The sequence below is a fragment of the Poecilia mexicana genome, unplaced genomic scaffold (genome assembly GCF_051168715.1).
Source record: "Poecilia mexicana isolate PSO_F unplaced genomic scaffold, ASM5116871v1 scaffold_11, whole genome shotgun sequence".
Lineage (NCBI taxonomy): Eukaryota > Metazoa > Chordata > Actinopteri > Cyprinodontiformes > Poeciliidae > Poecilia > Poecilia mexicana.
Window position 1 is genome coordinate 1,206,424 of NW_028263380.1, and position 22,232 is coordinate 1,228,655.

Sequence of the window (22,232 nt, forward strand, 5' to 3'; positions counted from 1 at the left end):
TTCTTGCAAGGTGGCAGGGGGCTGGTACTGGAAACACTGGACTGGAACTGGGAGGCCCAATGTCTCCATTAGTCACTGGACGAGAGGCAGGATCACCCTGGACAGATTGCCAGTTTGTGACAGGGTTATTAGGATTGCCCTAATAGCCCTAACCCCTATTCATACCTAGGGCAATTCAAAGTCACCACTTAACTAGCAGCCATGGGTTGCATCAGGGTGAAAGGACAACAACACCCCTAGAAGACTCCATGCACAATGACTTCAGGCTGGCATTTGAAGCTAGTAAGGCACCAGTAGCACCAGACACTGTGGAACCAAACACTTCACCTAAATATTCAAAATTTATTTCGAAATCTTTGATACAACATACCATGGGCGTAGGTTTGGGTAGGGACGGTAGGGACATGTCCCGACCAATATTCACGGGATATGAAAAAGTCCCGACCAATTTTTGCCATATTGGCTCAAAGAACGTGGATCTACGATCTTTGATTAGCAGCAACAGGCGGTGCGCGGAACGGAAGCTTCTTAGTTTGACATTTATTATGAGCCTCCGAGACCGTGTCGGAACGGTGTTGTCGGGGGGTGGGGAGGGGGGAGTCAGTTGAATCGTCGGACGTTCTTTGATTAGCTGCAAAAGGCGGCGGCTAGCTGGGCACACGCGTCTCCTTCTGAGTCTCCGAGACCATGTCGCCACCAAAAAAGAAAAGGACAGACATTAGAAGTTATTTCGCTACGTCGGCTGTAAGTACAGTAAGTGGACCCATAAGTTAGATATCTATCACGCAACGCATTTGTTGTAAAGTCCGGTGTTTAGTAAGGTCAACACTGAAGTAGAATAGGTCTGTTAATTATGTAATATTTTTTCACATAGGATGCTCAGACAGCAGAGCAAGGGGCAGAGCAGAACGATGGAGAGGTGGCTGGAGCTTCAGGGCTCCAGGTGAAGTGTTAGTTCTCAGATATGAAATATACTGTGAAATTATCTCAGTAAATATGGCATTTGAAGTGTTAGTCTTAAATTAAGTTAAGCTAGTGTGAATACAAACCAGGTTACGCTTTGTTTGCTCTATAGGAGGCAGTCAGTGTGAGTGCCAGTGACCAGGGAGTATCCAGAGGATATTTCTTTTGATCTTACTTGTAACGTTTGCTGAATTTTGTAAAGGAAAAAGTAAAGTGTTCTTGAACTGATCTGCTGAGTATGACTGTATCTGGTTGATGTATGATATGGTTATGGTTGGGGGGAGGGGTTAAGCCAATGTGGTTTCCCCCCCCTTCTCAAAAATGTTCGGTGCTCTTGGGCATTTCACTGTGCTGCTGGGGGGGGGGGGGGTGTCAAGGTCCCCACCAAAACTTAGACCGAACCTACGCCCTTGCAACATACTGCTTTGTATATGCAAATTTCGAGTCAGAAAGTGTGTAAGTGTGTGTGGAGAAGATTTCTTTGAACTAACTGTGCTCATTAATTATTAAACACATAGATAGTCCAAGAAAAAAATAATTTAATGAAGTGGTGGAATCCAATGCATCACTTTCTCTGCACATAATTTATTATACTCATAACTTCTTAAAACCATCAGATAAAGTTTAATGACTTATAAGTCAGTTATATTTCATCATTGTAGATTACAAATTTTCTCAAACCTCTAATATCCTTTCATATTCACAATTACAAGATCAAAAGCAAATAGTAAGTAACAAATTAACTACTGTGAAATAGAGCCATGTTATAATACTGAAGGCAGCTTTTTTACATTAACTGATGAACAGCCACCTGGTCATTTACATTCCTATCTAACCAAATTTGCACTAAGATGTGACCTGAAGTTTCTCTGCCTTATGAATTCATTATGACTGTTTGACCAGCTTTGCTGCACATTTTACTAGCACCATGATGAAACTCTATGGATTTTGTGCCGTTATTGTTCTGCTGTCTTTGGCTGAAGGGTGGAGTGCTGGTAGGATCCTTTTTACTTTCTGAATAAACAAAATGTAAATTTATTTAGATTTTTCATATCTACTTTTACTTGGACCATTTGATAAATTATTTTTTTTTAGAAAATGTAGATTTTACAAGCATAAGAGTAACCAATAACAAAATGACTTCACGAGGAAACCTTAGTTCCATTCAAATTTAAATGTAAATGGATGTCATTTTTGGAACCATGCCATGCTTTCACCTGTCAACATTAGTTGATTACTGCAAACGCTCTGGACATTTTCTAAGAAGAATGCTGAAAGTAGTATACTTAGCACTGTGTAATTTTTCTTAATTTCTACAGCTTTACCCAGAGTCTTACACTATTATGTTACCAGTACATGCCGAACCCTGACCCCAAACTCAACTGAAACCTTAACCAACCCCTGGCCTAGAAACAGTGCTTCTTCTTTCAGGGCCCAGTTGTTGGGCCTTGAAATACTATGTTGCGTCTTCTCAACATAGTATTTGTTGGAAAAATGGGGCTTTCAATGTATCAAATACAAGGTCACACCCTCGCATTGATACACGTGCTCAAAAGAATGATTTATGAAGGTATATGGACAGCTTATTCTTCAATGTAGGAAGTTCTAAAACTTCTGGCCAGAATTACATACATGTTTTTTGCTATGCGTTAAAGTTAAATAAGAGGACAGCTACTCATTGCACTCTCAGAGATTTCCAATGTAGAGTTGTCCTTCAGCTGTATCACAAAAGAAACAGATGACCTGAGTCCTTAAATAATATCCTTAAAAAAGCCTCACAGACTCACAGGAGACGTTGGTCCTAATCTATCATGAATTGATTCAAAACAGCTTTAATTATCTTTTAAAAATATAAATATAAAAGAACAGAACAGCATTCTAAAGTACGTTCACTGAAGCTTTATATTTCCTAACAAAACACTACTATAAGGAATTTGAATAAGATGACTGTCAAACAAACAAAAACAAAAAATAAACAATCTCTTTGACTTAACATTACACCACTTACACAAACATAGTAACAAGCAAATGATTTCCACTCACAGATGTCTAAGCAGGCTATTTAAGTTTGAAAAAATGAGGACCTCTGGCGCTCCTGAGCAGAACTGCACATTCAAAATGGTGTCTGAAAATAAGGAGCGATTGTTTTAGCTCTAACCATGATTGATATCCAAATATTAAATATCTGAAAGTAAAACAGAAGATGTGATTATGGTTTTGTTTAACTTGGTGTAACAGATCATTTTGGGCAGAAATAAGGGGTTTTCTTCCCTACAAATACCCTTGATGTGAACACTATGTTCATTCACATTTAATTTCAGCTGGGTTTTTGTTTTACTTTCCTGTTCTGACATCTTTTTTTTTGTACCATAAACTGAAAAATAAGATATTTTACTATACATCTAAATGTATAATTTCAGATTGGAAACTTGAGCAAACACACCCAAGCTTCATCCCCCGAGACAGGTGAGCTATGATACAGTGCTGGTCTTTTTTTTTTATTTAAATCTGGCAATATCTGGTAAAACAGTGGCACTGTTTAAAAATGTAACAGTAAATCGCTATGTAAATGAGAATAAAGAAGAATATATTTCAAAGATAAAATATTTCACTGAACATGTGGATTTTATGAAGTAAAATGTTTGCATCAAAGTCCATATAACCACAGATTTTGTAAATGAAACAAAACATTTCACACACAGTGGCTGTCTAACAAATCTCATGTGACCTTTAGGGAAGATGACCATATTTCCCACCACCAGACTATCATTATAATGGAGGAAGACCCTGCTGTGATTGAATCAGCTACTTATCTGTTTGAGAGGAATCCATATTCCTCCACTTTGATGAAGTACCACAAGGGAGTACTGAATATGCTAAGAGGTGGTCATTTGATTAAAATCAGAAGTTATGATATTGTACTTGTTGGCCATGGTAGAGAGGCTTCCACAGGAGAACTCTACTTGGCTGGTTATGGTGCAGAAGAAGTTGCCAGATTGGTATCCAGCTTGAAGACAGACACCCTCATTGATCCCATTGGCACCATCAGCCTAATCAGCTGCAACCTTGGAAATAATCAGAACTTTGCCCTGAAGCTGCTCCAAGCTCTCCGATCTCTGAATGTGGCAACAAAGCTGCACCTACACAAAACACTCATATCAGTCTCCACTGATGGGGGAATAATGAGCGGACGAGGGGGTGTCTGGAGGTCCCATGACTACAGCAGTAGAGTCATTGCTGAACTCAGCCCAACAAGTGACCTGTTGACAAGGCAAACATTTGGCTGTGCAGGTTCAGTATTTCCAGACTATAAAGGAAATGTTCTGTATTTTAAAAGTCTAGAGTGGCCAAGATATCCTCAAATGTTCGTCCCAGTGGAGCTGCGCAAAAAGTACCCCTCTATTGACTGCTTGGAGGGGCTCACTTGGAGTTTGTTCTTTGAGGAAAATGAAAAAAGACGCGCTCCAGATTATATCCCCAACAACGACCACCTAAAAGCCGTTTGGCTTGAAGTGACAGAAGAAAACAGCATTGACCTTAAACATATCTCCAACATACAGGACCTTCTTGTGGAGATCCGCTACAGTGCTAGAGAGGAAGTGGCCTCAGAACAGTATTATGTTCTAAATGACTGCATTTATAAAATACATGGGAAAAACTTGAGCGCAAGTCTGGTAGGAAAGTTCATGAGGACTGACAATGAAGCTGAAATTGAACTATTTCGTCAGACTTTTGGTGACCAGCAGGGGGAATCTTCACTGCTGGAGCTGCAGCAAGGCCTTAAAGCATCCAAATTTACTGACTTCTGCCGCCAGACATTTCAGTTCCAGCAGTGTACCTACAACTGTGAAAGGTGGGGGCGTTACTTCATGGCAGCCGTTTTCTCGGCATCAGTACGCAACTTCCGAACCTTCTCACTTTTTCTGATGAGTGTTATCGGCTGTGAAGTGGGACACACTCGAGGTACTGACAGTGCCCTGTGCACAGCGTTTGTCGGCGATGACCACCCCATGATTACTGATCAGCCCTGGCCTGACCACCTGAAGCGAGGATTCTATGGCTGCACTGTTGACAACTATGAAATGGCACCACAGAACAGACAGATCTGGCTGGATCAAGTTGTTGCGAAGGAAAATGCTTTGTACATTAAATCAAAGCAAATGATGGATGCTGTTAATCACAATGACCAAACTGAGTTGGAGATCTTTGGCAAGATTAAAGTAATGAACAAGTATGTTTTTTCATCTTATCTGGAATACTTTCGTGGTACACCTGAAGGCAAGAAACTCAAGAGAGGATGCTCTCCCTTGTTCTATGAGAACTAAAATACACAGTTTTAATAAGTTTGGATTAGATTAAATTTGAATAACCCAGCTACTGCTAAGATGTCTCTCACGCTCTGCATTAAATAAACACTTTTATCATTAAACTTTTATTATATCTTCCTAATTCATAGCAGATTAGTTGTTAACATAAATATGATGACATGTTTGTCACAGGCTTTGGAATTCTTCTACTGCAGTCTCTAAAGAATAAACACTGGGAATGAAGTTTTGTTTTGATCATTCTTTGGATGTAAGTACTTTGTATTATTAAAATAAATTCTCCTGGTTTCATAAAGACATTAGTGCATTAAAAACATAAAAATAAACAGGAACTGAATAAAAGGAAACTCATGACAGGATGTTTACGAGGATCCAGCAAGGAGTGGAAGCAGGAGAGGTGTGCAAGTACTAGATGGAACAATAGACCTGGGATGACTAGCTAACTGGTTGCAGGTGTGATGAGAGAGAGCAGAAGGCAAACCCAGGAGAGAGAGAGAAAGAAAGAAGGAATGAGGGAGAGCACACAGATGGGAACTAAAAAAATAATCTAACTGTAATAATGAACAACTTAGCAGAAGGAATGAATTAACAAACTAGAAAAGAACAGAAGTAAAACAGAAAGTCTGATCTAATCACAATAAGAACAGATTTAAAAAAAATCAGAACTAAGAACCCAGAAAACCCAAAACAAGCCAGGATCCTGACACTCTGTGCACTTTGGTTGCACCTAGTACCTGTAGTAGGCCAGACACTCATGTTCTCTGCTGGGGATAAAAGTCCTCATTATAGTTATGACTTTCCACTATAATGACTTATAGACCAATACATAGAAATTACTTTGTTTTTTGTCTTGCAGCTGTTTTTTAATTTCTTCAGACTGGGAAATGAGGGGCTGATTTCTCAGGAACCATAAATATGGAAATTTGATAGCTGAACACACTACCAGCTTCTCTGCTGGAGGAAGCAGAGCTGAAGTCACATATTCATCAGACAGAGAAACTGTGGTGGGGAATGGTGATGCAGGGTCATAGGTCAGCCCTGTGTCTGCTGTGCAGAGACAGCCCAGTAAAGTGTCCAGGGTGGAACAGCAAGCAGACGCTGAAGAAAGCCGACTGAGGGCAGGAGAAACTATCTGTACTGATGAGGTACAGAATGAAAAGAGGAACCTCTGACTACCGTATTAGATACATTATTCTGCTTGTCCACATTGCTTGCCAGATAAGCTTCTCTAGATTTAAAATTTGGCAAAATTCTGGCACATGAAGGAAATTTCAGCTGGTAACAGGCAGACTAAAAAGTTGAAGTAGTAGTAATAAAAATATCTGGTACATTTTTTGCTCTTATATTGTCACACATTGCTCATGATATGGCAATGAAACTGCCATGGTGGAATGCCCCTGGCACCCATTCAGCAGGATGGGGTGTGGCCACAGAGAGGGCCTTTGCTGTTTTCATTGTTCTACCACAAGAATTTTAACCCCACCTTGGTTTTGTCAAAACCCAGATATTAGACTCCAACATCAGTTTGGTTAACTCACTTTGTAACTTACAGAACATATGTCATATATATTGACTGAAGAACCCTGGTATTTGTACAAGTCTTAAACTATTAGAAATGCCTGTTCATTCAAAATCTAATGAAGTAGAGTGTGAGTTTACTGATTGAACAGCAGAGAATTCCCAAAAAATAGATTTTATACAGGTGAATGAAAAGTCAATTCATAAGAAGTTGAACTAAAATGTTTTTATTTTTAAACCAAGAAGGGTTTCAATTTGTGTGGTTAGATATGTTAACATTTATGATAAAACAATGTAACAATAACATATAAATTTCAGTTTTTTTATTATGTTTTTTTAACGTAGCAAAATGACATTATTGTGTTATCTGTCAATGTTAATCTTGAGCATCATGGGCTATCTGGCAGATGCACATGTTTTTTCTTCAGATTGTCCACCTCCAGCAGATGAACAACATAAAAATCTGGGGATTAATAAAATATTGTTTAATTAAGTATACTTTACAGTTGTATTTTATCTCAAAAAATGTGATTTCATCACAGTGACAGGGGAATGATAATTACGACATGATAACATGATTTTATAACAAACTCCAGACTAGAAAGCTTGCTGACGAGCTGAAAGCCTGCCCTTCACAGGAGGATGCAGTTGCAAGATGAACCTGCCTGGCTGAGGAGGCTATGCTGGTTGGAGGCGACTGACTCGATTAAGCTCCAGAAGTGTTTGAAAGAGATGCCCTCTCCATCTGCTACACCCATCTTCCGCAGAATCTCTCCCAGTCCCTGTTCTGTGTTGATCCCCTGTATGAACAGAACAAAATGAAGATTTCATTATTAAGCCATCAGTCAGAGATTTGCAGCATAAAATCAAACTCCAGTATGCTTTTTCTTCAGCAGTGGAGTCTTATTCAATCACACTAAATGTTGGGTAAATTGTATTATTATCAAATGTTGTTATACCTTTATAATATTCTTGCTTTATGTACTCTTATTTGTTTAATCATGTTTTTTTTAAGAAATATTCCTGTATTGTTAATCACTCTGATTTCCTTTCTCAGAGGGCCTCTCTGAAGAAGAGCAGTGACAGCAGCTCTTTACAAAACGCCCTGCCTTTTGACCTGTTAGATAGCTGTAAAACTGTTGCCATGAAGATATGCAACTTGCTCTGTTTGACCCTGTGTCAGGAACTGGATATTCTACGTTAAGATAGATAGTGTTGTTAGTGATAATCATTGGCGCTGTAACTGTGTGAAGAGTTGCAGTGCTCTCTGTGATCAGGGATCCTAATAGAGAATAAAAAGAGGGGCAGGCAAATGTGCTTTCAGAGCGGTAGGAGATTTGTAATTGAAAGCATATCTCTGTCTGCTCTCCTCGCGAGTATTCAGAATCTAACTTTCTCTTGTCTTTCCTGTGTTATTTAATCTGTGTTAATAGGTGTCAACTCTGACACTAAGGAAGCTGCTAATACTGGGCCTTTCAGAAGCTCTTCAGAGGTGATCCTTGACTTTTGGGTACATTTTCTGCATATTCTTTCAACTTAAAGCACTTTGGTTTTCCATCATTCTTCTTCCCCATTATCCTAGTAGTGACAAACATTTTTACAGATCGTTAGGACAAAATCAGCCATACTAAGCCAGTGTATTGACTCTCTATGCCTATCTCATAAGCTTTCATGTGTCCAATAATTAATACCTATGTCATTACACCTCACATATCACTTAATTTCTAGACTAAGTTGTGTGGATTTCTTATACGTGTAGATGACTCGGGTTGTTCCTGAAATTTGGTGAGAAACGTCACTAATGTTTTTATTATTCTTGCCGTGTGTGTCTTTGACAGCAGGATGTTTGCGTATTGTTTTAAAAGCCTGGCCTTCATGTAGATGGTTCTCTGTCATTATCATCATCAAAATGAATGCATACTATTAAAATGATTCAAGAGGAACACATAAAGTTCCAAATTATGTTTCTGGATTCTCCAGACTTCAGCTGTCTTGGTCCTGTGGGAAAGTCTTACTAAGCCTGACTGCTGAGGGCCCTGCTGCAGCTTCTAGGATTCAGGATGAGTCCAGAATCTGCTACTGACCACTTGGAACCAGATTCCACAGAACACAGTCAGAGGTTCAGTGTGGTTTAATAAGTCAATGTTTAAGAACCAAAAAGGGGCCTGCTTGATGCCAATATTATGTTAAAATGATGTTTGTAAAGATTTTCAAAAACTGACTAAATAAACCAAGTTAACCATAGTGTTCCTGTTCCTACAAATATCAGGTTTCAGTGGATGTAAACTGTAGCAAAGCTGACTATTCTTAAATTTGACCGTTAAAATTGTTTAATAAAAAAACCCTTTTGTTTCATTCACTACATGGATGTTTCATTTAGACATTCATGTAGTGTTACTCGTCACTAAAAGGTTTAATTTGAAAACCACTGGACAACTATTCAACAAAATGTACAAAACATTTCAGTGTTCATCTAAACACCACCATCAGCTGTAATTTCATTACAGGAAACGGTTTTTTTAAATAACACATGGAAAAGGACATGGTGGAATCTCATGCAGTCGCATGACTACTGGGAGTTGTAGATTTTTTTTTAATGTTTTTTATTTGAAAGAGAACAATGCTCCAGTAGCTTAAGATAGTACTCCCTCTCCTGTCTGTGAGACAAGAGCTTGGAGAATTATCTCAATTTTCTATTTGCATTTACAACTGATGAAATGGTTTTTATGTTCAGTGTTTCAAAAATTAAACTTTCTTAGGAAGGGGACTGCTTTTCTTGAACAGTCCAAGATGGTTCTAAAATGTAGCTTCCTTCACTTCTTCCTGTTTAAAATACTGCAACATAATATCATGTTTATCTATATGGCATATGTAAAACTAACAAGAGTTAACCGATGTACTTCAACAATACAATTATCATAAAATAGTAAATGTTCTTACTGATGTAAATTCAGGCACAAGTTTATCTTGGAGTGTATTAGTAGGGATGCTCAGTATCGGCCAACATTAGTCATCTGAACGTATCAGTATCAATAAAACTGGACCGATATTAACAATCAATATTTATTTCCATCTTGTTGCTGCTTGTTTCTGGAGAGAGGGTGGAGGAGGTTTGTCATGTGATATTTGTCTGGTCATGTAACAAGTGGTGCAGCGAAGGATTGTGGGAAGTTTAGCTAAAGCAGGTAAACATCAGAAGGGTGTCCGTCTTTTTTTGCACTATATTAGATATAGTGCAAAAATGTATATAATATTGGTTATAGGCCTTTGCAGATTGATACTGGACATTGATATCAGCAACATCCAGTGTAATTTTGATGGATGGATGGACAATGTAATTTTTCATTGTACATCCTTGCTAATTAGAGTTTAGTGGGAATGCATTGAATTGTAGTTACAGTATCAATATAGCCAGTCACAAAGAGCTGACTGGGCTCAGTATTTGGTGATATGCTATGCTACCAACTGTCATAGATTCCTGTGCTACATATGTAGCATGTGTAGCTATCAGTATGTTGCCTGATGGGCACTAATTGCCCTTAATGGCTACAACAATGTACACTTGTGGCTGTGAATACTAAAGTTCATGGACACTGTGTCACGTTTGACACATTTTCCTAATGTTGTGCTACCCTAGTTATAAAACCTTACAATAATGCAAATCTAATGAAAGAGAATTTATTCTCTCTCATTAAGAAAATAATTTCTGGAGTTTTTTTTATCTGCATTGAATGTTCAAATCAAAGAAATAATATGTTTAAAATTAACTAATTTCTTATTTGTATAAGAAAACTGAAGATTAAAGAGTGTGTCTGTGTCGTCATTGTTTCTGTTTGCTGGTGCCTGTCTGACTCTGCTAAGCCTTTGTATGAGCTGAGTAAGGTGAGGCGGGTGGCCACACCCAGGTGTTAGTCAACAGCAGATCTGGCGCACAGAGAGGCACATCCACTCTAATGGCAGTTTTACCTTCACCAGGTTTGGCATGTTGGAGGACAAAAGACCTTTGAACTCTTCTGTTTTCAGTGTTGGGCTGTTGTCTGCTGAAGCCGAGTGGAACTGGCTGACCAGAGTGTTAATGGCTTTCTCCAACTCAGAGTACTAAACAGGAAAAGAGATAAAATGAAAAGATTAATTATGTTAAGCTTTAACAACAACTTGTAAGTAAACAGTAAGTATTTACAGTAACTCAAAACCCTTAGAGTGTCTTTAAAATAGATAAATTTTACTTTCTTTAAAGATTCATCAAAGCATTTGCAAGTAATCAACATATTCTCTGGCTTTTATTATTAAAATAATCAGATTAAAACCAGTTGTTAATCAAGTTTACAAAACAGGCCACTGCAAGGCTCCAATAAAACATTTACACAACCCAAGCTGAGACAGGAAAATAAGGCTGTTTTCCATGACAACTGTCTCCAAGGCACAAGTAAACAACAAATACCATAATGCCTGTAGATCTTTACCAGCTGCTGTCATTATTTAAAACTTCTGTTGGATACATGAGAAAGAGCAGAAACCAGTAGACCAGAGACGGGGACAAACAACAACACAGGAGTCGTTTGGAATGTCAGAAACATTCCTGCGAAATGACAGTCAGCTAATCTGATGTTAGCCGGCATTCTGTGAATACATGTGCATTTAGTTGGTTAGATCTAATCTGATAATGTTGGTTAGCTAATGTCTAATTGTTGCCAATTAGACATTAGCTGCACTGTTTTCATTAGCTATGTAATAACCACTAAAGTTGAACCTAATCTTTAATGCAAAACCCAAATTTTAATGCCAACTATGTTTAATTTCAAGAGCTTGAAAATCTTATTGATCTGATCTTAAACAATCTGTTGTACATGCATTTAAATGCATGTACAACATCACACACACCTGATATTGAACATATCACTGGTGTAGTTGCATAGAGCCATGAAGCATAATCATTTAATCATTAAGAGTACATACAAAGTGTCAAACTGTAAGGAGGTCTTTTTTTTCATTTAAGAGAGCTGTAGATGAATGAGTGTCCTAGAATGATTCCTCAGTTTGTAATTATTGTTTGAGTTTTGACGCCTGCATTGGTGATGTGCCTAGAACACTTGCTAAAGGAATTTAAGAATCCTCTGGGTCTGGGAACCCCTTGGAACTACCCAGAATAAACTGGAGTGACTATTTGGATTAGGGTTAAGGTTCTCCTGGATCTGTCACCCCATGACCAGATCTCAGATAAGTTGAACACACTGAATGAATGAATGAATGAATGAATGAATGAATGAATGAATGAATGAACAGGTAAAGAAGGATGCTAAAATTATAGATGTTCCTTGGAATCACGTGTACAGACACATAGAGATAAGAACTTAGTCTATTGAGGTTCATGGCAGTTCAGTCATATCTGAACAGACAAGTTTTTGGTTTGAAACAATGTCTTACAAATGCTGTTACATTCCTAAATATTTCCCAGTAATTGTTGTGTTTAGACAACCTTTCACCTTTGCTCCAGTGTTTTTACTAGCTTAACTAAACAGCTAGAGTCTTAAACTCTTTCCTATCCTATGGAGCAGCTGGGACATAGTCTAATTTTTAATTTTTGACTTTACATATTGCTTAACTCAGTGGTGTCCAAAGTCGGTCCTGGAGGGCCGGCATCCTGCATGTTCTCTCCCTGGTTTAACGCACCTGAATCAAACGATGGCTTATTAAAAGGCCTGAGAAGAAAATTGATATGCTGAGAAGGTTGTTACTACCGCCAGGGAGAGAACTAAAATATGCAGGATGCCGGCCCTCGAGGACTGAGTTTGGACACCACTGACTTAACCAATCCAAAGTTGCAGGAGTTCCAGATTAGCTTTAAAGTTAATTAACAGTTGCCTATTTATGAAAATTACACCATTATTATTCTATTTGGTTGCTGACCAAGCTTATTAGGGAAGAAACAAGTCAAATGGATACAAATCCAAACAACTGACTGATCAAATTGTCTATTTGAACTATTTAATTTAATCAAGTGAATAGAAACAGAACACTCAGAGTAGACAACATTTTAACAGAATTCAAATTTCTTGGCCAACACAAAAGAACTACCAACTTTTATTATAACATGAACAGTGCTAAGCTTAATTGACCTTTTTAACACCTACAGGCTCTGATGGGTCACTGGTGTCACATAATGACCAAAAATAGATGAAGTTTTTATACTGACTGACAGATCACATGCTTAAACTACACAGAAGAAAAAAATGTGTCAACTGAAGTTAAGGAGAAGAAAGCAAATAAAATGAGCTTTAAAGAGCACACAGCAGATCAATAATTGTTTGATTCCTTGCCGATTTTCTACGTTTGCTCACATATGAAAAAATTTGTGGCAGCCGTTTCATTTTATTTTGAAAAGTTGTGTTATCAACTAAAAATGTAGAAATAAAGTACATTACATCATATATGAGAACTGAGCAGCTTGTCATTGAGTAAAATAGATGTTTCATCCCCTTCTGAACTCTGACCCCACAGCTACGTATACAGTCATAGGGCAGAAAGATCCATACTACTACATATACTCCTCTTGACCTTGTTCATCCACAGTGACCACAAAACTATCCACCCAGGCAACAAAGGAGTGACTGCACTCATGAATCCTACATGAACTCTACAGAGAAAATGGAGTAAGCTTCTCTTAAGCAGAAGGTTCTGTTCGGCTGCAGGAATCATTGGGTATTATTGGTGTTATGAACTTGCATTTTTCACACGGATGTAATATTTGTCTCATGTCAGCAGTTGCTCACATCTGACATAAATATCATTACCCAAAATGCTAACAGTCTCAAAGTGATAGAAAGACAAGTAAGAAGGAGAGGAAAGAAGAAATCAGACATATATTGAAACTGATATTGTTTTTGGAATATTTATCAAAAATAATCACTATTGCAAGATTTTAAAATATAATGCAGCCCTAATAAGTGATCAATCCTGTTTTCTTAATCTTTTTTTTTCTTAGTGACATGAAAATTTGTTTTAACTCACTACATTTTTCTGTTTGGTCTCTTTACATTAAAATTAAACTAACATAAAAATTAGATACCAACTAAATGAGCTGTCTTACTAAATTCAACAGAGTAATGTTCTTATTTGTTTCCATATTTAACATGTTTAACATTTCTATAACTGATTTTCTTTCTCAAGGTAAGAAAATACAGATGAATGACAACATTCCAGTCACACATTAAATTCTAACAGCAATATGTTCTGGCTTTATTTTGAGCTTTTTTGTTGAAGCATTTCTTTGGCAAAGTTTCACATATCTGCCTTTATTCCACAAACACCCGTTGCCTTAATTTAATCCCCTTTTAGTGAAAAAGTTCCTTATATTCTTTATTTTGTCACAGCTTCTGAACATTTAGGTGAATCAGTTTGGTCAACCAGATTGCATTTAGTTAATGTTTACCACACCCAAATCCAGGTCTCTGCTGTCTGAAACAACGGTCCGGTGTACTTCTGTGATTTAAAGATTCAGATATTAGAAGAGTTTTGAGAACGTTTATTTTAAGCTTTATCTAAGAAAGTTTGCAATCTTACATGGTTTGCTTTCTGTGACTTATTTTAAGAATCAGGGCGTAACCGCTCGTTCAACAGCGATTCCTAAATAAAAAAAAGATGCCCCATCAGGGAGAAGGAAACTGTTCGAAACCGAAAATCTTCGGATTTTCTCCTTGATCGGTTATGAAATTGATCTTAATGATTTCAAACAGCTCGCAGAACGCCCTGCGATGGAAGGAGCTGCGTTTCGTTGTGCGTCATGTTCGCTCAAGGCCTGCGCTACGCACCGCCAGGTTACTACAGAGCTTCCTTAGATTCACATCCTGCTTCCAAATCGACCGAGTACTGAACATTCTTGAAGCTTTTACGATGCCTTGACAGCACAGCAGCCACATTACAGAGGAAGATTTGCATGGATCGCGTTGTTACGCTCTCCTGGCCTCACAGGAGCGGCTGACGCTGCGTCGCCTCTTCCTAGGGAGGGGCCGTTGGCTGCAGGCGCGCGCGCGTACACACACACACACACACACACACTCGCACGCACATCTGGAAAATTTTTACTCGGAATAAAAGTTCGGAAAGAAACTTTGTCAAGTTGGGCTGACTCTTAAAACTTTGAAAGACCGGAGCGCTTAAAAGCCGCTCTGCTTCTCTTTTCAGCGGCAAAGAGCCGAGATGTGTGGAAGTTAACCAGCTCAGCGGCGGACGACGTCCCCCTTAACCGAAGTCCCTGATACAGAATACAAACAACAGCAGCTTCATGCAGTCCTCACTTGCAGGCAGTGACCGAATAGTTTGAGTTTCTTACCCCAGGCATGTCGGCTGTATGGAGTGTCTTCCTGTAAAGTCTGCTGTGTGTCAGTGGAGCACCGCGTCTGTCACAAGTTGGCAGCTCTCCTGGATCCTCCCTCTGCAGGTAGGAGGAGCTGGGAGCTGTCGCAACACCGCCAGGTTACACCTCTGACACAAGAATCCAACCCGATGCATGCACCTTTCATTCTATCAATCATAATCTCATGCATCAAAGTGCTAAAGGTAACTTTAGAAATCTGTTTCAGGAATTATCCCAGCCACAGCTCTCAGTCAATACATGACTCAGTCAACATCTGGAAGTCTTTAGTGAAGATTTTGCATTTTTTACATGAAGACTGCCTGCAAGTTTGGGCTGGTATTTCCCTTCTCTTCTTACTGTTTGACATACATCTTGAGCAACTTTACAGAGCCAAATTAATTCCAACTGCTGTCCTAATATCTAAAAGTTGAGCTTGTAGGTTTTCTCATAAAAAGGGAGATGGAGACAGGCTGAGACAGAAAACAGAGAGAAGGGAACTGGCAGGACCACATTCTTTGTCTGCTTTTCTGACTTAGTTCACACAGCTCACTCCGGTCTCTGTACAAACAGGTGGAAAGCCTGACTTTTATTGACTTTGGAGGCTTTGACCATCACAGCCCAAGGAGTCAAAGTATTTGTTGTTAAGCTGAAAAGTAATTTGGCAGCAAGAATGTAACGGCCTGCCTGCCTCATCTGCAATTACAGTTCATACCAAGGAATATGTGGACTCTACACTAAGAAATCACCCTCATGACCAAATTTATGAGTTCATAAAGATGTAAACTAATAATCTTTATTATTACACTATATCAGATTTTTTGCCCAAATTTACTGCCAGCATTTTCTTATTTTGTCGAGAGATAAAATTAAAGATTAAAGGTATGATCCTGTCTGACTGTCATCTAAACTGACTTTTATGTATTCAGTGTCTTAAAGAACAGGATACTGACAGCAATGACCACTGATGTTTGCAGAGCTGAAGTCTCCTATTTGTCTTGTAAACAGTAACCAGGCCCTATGATGGGTTAAAATGTGTAAGTATGGCAGGGTGTGTTTCAGAAGTAAGTACAAAGGTGGGAAATTTGATTCAGACAATGTTTCACAATGACCTGCTGACTATTAAGTTCATTTTTTTGTGAATCTCTACAGTGTATTACAGTCCACCATGACTGGAGACAGATACAACAGACAGAATGCAACCAATAAAACATTCTGACTGTTTTATTGGCCAGAATAAAACCAATCATCCATCCAGAATTTATTTAATATGGATGGATATTAATCCACAAATGTGGGCAAATTTATGGATTAAGTTTAACAACTAAAAGGAGCTTAAATCAAATCTCAAATTGTTTAGTTGTACCAAGTCAACTAAATTTGTGAAATTCAAACCAGTTATTCTGATAACTTTTCCTTTTCTGGTTTCCACTCAGAAACCAAAAATAAGAATTTGTTAAAACAGTACTAACACCAAAGTGATAGTGCTGTCTCTAATCAAGTTAAATTCACTTCAATTCATGTTCCAAAAATTCTACACTCTATACAGCAAGTGAGAATTCCAGTTACACAATTTTTTTTTTTTTTTACTTTTTTATGACTTATTTCTGATGGAACATTTGCTGATCAGGTGATCTTTTCATGAGTCACAGCAGTTCTGACCTGACTTGAGATGCTTAAACTCCTCCAGTCTTTTCTCAGTGACTTCATAGATGATGTTGTCCAACACTTCTCTTGCTGGGTATCTCTTGTCTAATTGGTTGTTGACCTCAGTCATGAGCCATGGGAGGAAATTCACTGAAATATCTTTCTCCACAGGGTCATAGAAGTAGCTGTGCTTTCTGAGAGAGAAGACTGCAGAGAGGAGTCCAGCCAAGTACTGCTGGCTGAACACCCGGGCGGCGATCTTCTCTGCAGTTTCCTGCTCCTTCTTTAGCACTTCCTTCTGCTGGGCAACTCTGTGCTCTTTCTCCTCTCGGTCGCGTCACTCCTGCTCCTCCAGACGCTGTACCTCTGCCAGCTTGTTGTTTTGGAGCTCTTGGAAGACCCTCTGCTGGGTCCTCAGGCAGGTCAGTTCCTCCTCCTCCATCACTTCCAGCAGGGACTGTTCAATCGTCTTTCCAACCAGAGCCTCCAACACAGGTTGCACCTCCAGGTCAAAGTCAAACAGATCCCCCTCCTCTATCTGCATTTCAACATCTACCCCAGATTTGGCAGGGACAAAGAGCGGCGTTGATGGTTTATCCAGGAACTCATCGGTCTGACAATCAATCTCACTAACTTGAATGATATTGCTCAGCTCCTCAAGGAAAGAGTCTGTTTGTACAACATGTTGTCTGCCATGTATTGCTTCAGGAGTCTTGGTTTTAACTGTTCCTTGGCCTGTTTTCGAGCAATAGCTCTCCTTCTGTATGCCTGCGGTCTTTGCTGGATACCAGGGTCTGATTGATTATTTTTTGAAGTGACCTGCTGGTCGTGGAGATTTCCTCTGATGACCCGACAATCATACATAATGTTTCCATACTGTAGCTGACTCGGGTTGGGCAGATCTCTGTATTTGCGGATCTCCACAGGTTTGGGGTGACTTGAGTAGGTGAACATCCCGTTTGGTTCTCTGGGGCAGTAAAGATGGAAAGCAATGGATCGGAAGCTGCTCCAAATTTTATTTACCGAGATTCGGTTCAAATTGGCGCCGACACCTGGCGAGTAAAGTTGTCTGTCCAGTTACACAAATGTCTTCTTCTACTAAATTCCTATCACAATGTTTAGGTACAACTTGTCACCAAAATAAATTTGCTACTGCTATGGTTCATTAAGTTGTGAGGTATTTAAGCACTGATTGAATTGCCTTTAAATCTCCTTTTTCTAGCATAAAGTACATTGAACATAATAGAAAAATTCAGCCCTGATTGTGTGTCTACATGGTGGTTGAAAGAGACCAGCATTTGTGAATAAACTCAGGATGTCAGTGAATCCCATCAGGGATACCATGATGGGATATCACCTGTCCAGCAATTACATTTTCTGTCAGAAATTAGTGGGATCATAACAAAATGGAATTATTTGGGAAAAACAGCAACTGAGCCACTCAGTGGGTAGAGCAAGAAAACCAGGGAGAGGGAGCAGAGGATGCTGGTCAGAGGTCAGCAGTTACAGAACTCCAAACTTCATGTGCTCTTCAGATGAACTCAAGGATAGTGAATTGAAAGCTTCAATGATCAAGTGCAATGCAAAGTTTTGGATACATTAATGCAAAGCACACTTCCACTGGACTCTAAAGCAATTGAAATGTGTTCTCCATAAAGACAAATTATCGATCTCTGGATGTGTCTGAGAGTTGCACAATGGCGCAGTTCATAGAGCTGTTGCCTTGCAGCAAGAATGTTCTGGGTTCGATTCCCAGCCCGGGGCCTTTCTGCATGGAGTTTGCATGTTCTCCCTGTGCATAGTGGGTTCCTTCCACAGTCCAAAAACATGACTGTCAGGTTAATTGGTCTCTCTCCTTCTTGTCCAGCAGAAGGAAGTTAATTGGGGTGTGTGTGTGAATGGTTGTCTGTCTCTGTGTTGCCCTGCAACAGACTGGCGACCTGTCCAGGGTGTACCCCGCCTCTCACCTGGAATGTTAGCTGGAGATAGGCACCAGCAACCCTCCCGACCCCACTAGGGACAAGGGTGTATAGAAAATGGATGGATGTGTCTGGGTTTAGCAGGTACAGGTGAAGGACAGTCTCATTGCATTGTGTCAAATCTATAGTTTGTTGGAGGGAAGATTATAGTTAGAGACTATTAGGTTGGGCAGGCCCCTTAAACTCCTTTTCCACAACTCAGTTTGACTCGATTTTTAATGTTTTCCATAAGGTACTTATATTTGGTATCAACACTTTTTTAGTATCTACTCAGCCAGCAGAGTTAAGCTGAAAATGCCATGCCAAAAGACTGCCGGTCACTCACTGGCTATGGGATTATGTTACTGGTTGAGACACCAGAGCAACTCTTGTTACAGGAATCAACCCCACATTTTTAAAAATACTAACAGTGACTAAACATATTTCAAGTTTCAAGAAAATGTTCAGACTGAAATCAAAACCGTAGTTCAGGATAGAGGTTCAGACATTTTGTGCTTGGTGGCTGATGATCAAATACAGAAGGAGCTAGATAGTGGTTTGTAGCAAACGAACCATGTTTTACCAAGACTGAGGATGAAAAGCCCTGGACTGGATGAGACCTCAGTTGTTCAGTCTTCTTCTATCTAAAGTAAAATTAGAATTTTCTTTAAAGATCAAGGTCTCGGAATCCGGAGAAAGAGTGGGGAAGCACAGAATCTGTGTTGCTTAAGAGTCCAGTGTGAAGTTTCCACAGTCAGTGATGGTTTGGATCACCATGTCATCAGCTGGTTCTGGTCCACTGGGCTTGCTTAAGTTCAGAGTCTGTCTGCTGACAGACTGTATGGAGATGTTGATTTCATATTCCTGCAGGAGTTTGTATCAGCAGACACTGCCAAAGGCACCAACAGCTGCTTCAGTGACCATGGAGTTCCTGCTCTTGACTAGCCAATAAAATCTCCTGACCTTTAACCCTGTAGATTCTAGAAAATCTCTGGGCTGTTGTAATGAGGAAGATGAAAGGCAGCCGACCCAACGAGGCAGTTAATCACACCTACGCAGAGCCACAAGCTATGTCCTCCATGCCACGGTGCATTAACGCAGTAAGTCATGCAAAAGGAGTCCAAACCAAATACTGGCCCACAGATATGAACCACCATTTCAGAACCCTGACATTCCTGTTTCAAATATCCTTTTGTATGGACCTCATATAATGTTCCCTTTTTATGAGAAATTTAATTTTGGGTTTTCATTATGTGCAAGCCATAAGTACAAAAATTGCAATAAATAAATTTTGAAAATGCTTCACTCCATCTGCAATGTAATGAATTAGAACTTTTTTCAACACCATTATTAGATACTCTCAGTTGTCTTCTTTGCCCTCCAAGTGGCGTTCTTACCACCAACTCTAGGCTGATTCTGCAGTCATCTCTGTCAGCACCAGCCTCAGTCTTTTTATGATCAGCTATCACTCTGTGTTGTTTCATTTTAGTCTTTTGGTGTTTATTTAAAGTTTTGTTGGATCTCTGTGCTCACATTTCTTTTGTTAAGCTTGTATTAACTGTTTTTTCACCTCAGAGTGTTGAGTCCACTTTATATCCCATTTCCATATATTTTGTTGGAAACAGATATGTTTTGTTTTATGGCTTCAGCTTTCTGTATTTAAGAGAGACACCATTTGTTTTAGATGCTTTTATAAGCAAATACAGGAATCGCAAAAGTAAGTTTTTACATTGTTGATACGTCTTCATTTTAACTTGCTGTTAAATCACTGCCAATCAGGCAAGTCCTGATTGGCAGTGACCAGGTCTTGTAGTTGAGCTTGGACTTGATCATCGCTTGCTGGGTTCTACTTATCCAGATGCTTTTTAAACTGACTGCATTTCTCTCAGAAGCTAAGATGTAAGAAGCTTCTTTATCATATATCCCAAAATGCTACTTCATCCTCATCTAACTGGAACACACATAGATCATCACAAAATGATGTCTGCATTTTTGGAAAAAGTTGGTTTTGGAAATTCTGGTATCACTCTTGCGCATTGAAGCATGTTTGGGCAGATTTGTAAGTAAGCCCATTTCTTTGGATGAGAACCAATCCTGCTTGTGGATTATATCTGGATTAGGGGTGAGCAGTTATTTTGTTATCATTTATTGTCAAAAATTTCTTGTCATGATAGGAATTTTAAATTTTACTATGTTCTCCTGTGTTTTTTGAACTATTAATAAAAATCAGAAAGGTTTGTATGTGCAGTTTAATGAAATAACTCACCCTTCTTCATGGATGTGGCATTCATAAAGAAACATTCCTATTCTAAATAGGAATGTTTTTCAAGAGCAGCGCTTATGTTTTTGTTGCTATGAATGATGTGCTGTGCAGTTACCTAAATAAGTAATCAGTAGTTTATCATCACAGTAGTAATACAAAATATTATGATAAAATTCTACCCACCCCTAATCTGGATGCCTTATCACAAGGACAGATATCTAAAAATGATCATCTGGATTTATGGAAAATACCAGCAAATGCATCAATTCTGCAAAAAGAACATCCTTGTTCTTCCTGCAGAATTTTAGATTGTTAAAGGTTTTTTTGGACAACGTGATTTCTTGCTACCAACACATTTCTGCCAGTCAGTGGAGGCAGATGTGCTCACATTAGAAGTTGAGCAAGCTCTGCACTGGTGGCAGGACTAGCCTGTAGCTTCAGCAGTCCTCAGTAAACAGTGAGTAATAATGTACACTTGTTTCACAGTAAAAGTATGAGAATGAGTCAATAAGCACCTTAACATTCTGCACAAAAACAAAATAATGTTTTTTTTTCTACCACAAACCATGAAGCCACAAAGTTTGCAAAACAAAACTTTCAGCCATGAATGTAGATCACCCCTTTACTTTGGAATTAAAATGGTTCTAGAGCTAAAGTACATTCACCTCAGTTTTAGTTGAGAAAAAATGACTGCAAGCCTGCTTGTAATTCACACAGAGCTGTTCTAAAGGAACTTCCCTAAAAGCAGCTGTGTTGAGATTTTTGTCACTTTGGTGAATCTGAACAATGAGAAATAAAAACTAGTTCAGCTCAAAATTAGTCATGCCTCAAAAGGATTTAGGTTTAAACAAATTCAAGTAGTTAAATTAACTTAATTTCACCCTCAAGTTTTTATTGTTTGAAAGCAATTGTGTTTTCGAATGCCCAACTGGAGTGCCATCTTGGATTTGATAGAGAATCTGTAGAGGGAGCGAATGATTAGGGTGATGGTGAAGAGGCTCAAAGACTTGGTATTCAGATAAATTGTGACAATATTAGTGTTACTATGCAGAAAACTAATTAGCATATGTAAGAAGGGTTTGATTGCTGTCATGCCAATAAAATGTTTTCTATAAATTTTTGAGATATGATAGCCAACATATAGTAAAACTTGATGCTGCTTTTACATTGCTTTCTTCTCATCTGAGAGATGCCTCTTATGTACAGAT

At 38.9% G+C, this 22,232-nt stretch overlaps 2 protein-coding genes and 1 pseudogene across 2 annotated transcripts; 1 reads left to right on the forward strand and 2 right to left on the reverse strand.

Moving 5' to 3' along the window:
- Positions 1 to 1,891: 1,891 nt before the first annotated feature.
- Positions 1,892 to 5,288, forward strand: LOC148156345 (uncharacterized). The gene is made up of 3 exons (XM_088010045.1): positions 1,892 to 1,958; positions 3,384 to 3,429; positions 3,698 to 5,288. Exons 1-3 carry the CDS (start codon positions 1,892 to 1,894, stop codon positions 5,286 to 5,288), a joined length of 1,704 nt encoding a protein of 567 aa, XP_087866171.1.
- A 1,729-nt stretch (positions 5,289 to 7,017) lies between these two features.
- s100v2 (S100 calcium binding protein V2) lies at positions 7,018 to 15,287 on the reverse strand. Its single transcript, XM_015011326.2, has 3 exons — positions 15,136 to 15,287; positions 10,773 to 10,904; positions 7,018 to 7,606 (listed from the first exon to the last, which is right to left on the reverse strand). Exons 1-3 carry the CDS (start codon positions 15,142 to 15,144, stop codon positions 7,439 to 7,441), a joined length of 309 nt encoding a protein of 102 aa, XP_014866812.1. The 5' UTR covers positions 15,145 to 15,287; the 3' UTR covers positions 7,018 to 7,438.
- Positions 15,288 to 15,428: 141 nt separating this feature from the next.
- Positions 15,429 to 21,493, reverse strand: LOC148156346 (radial spoke head protein 3 homolog B pseudogene; annotated as a pseudogene).
- Between the last annotated feature and the right edge of the window lie 739 nt (positions 21,494 to 22,232).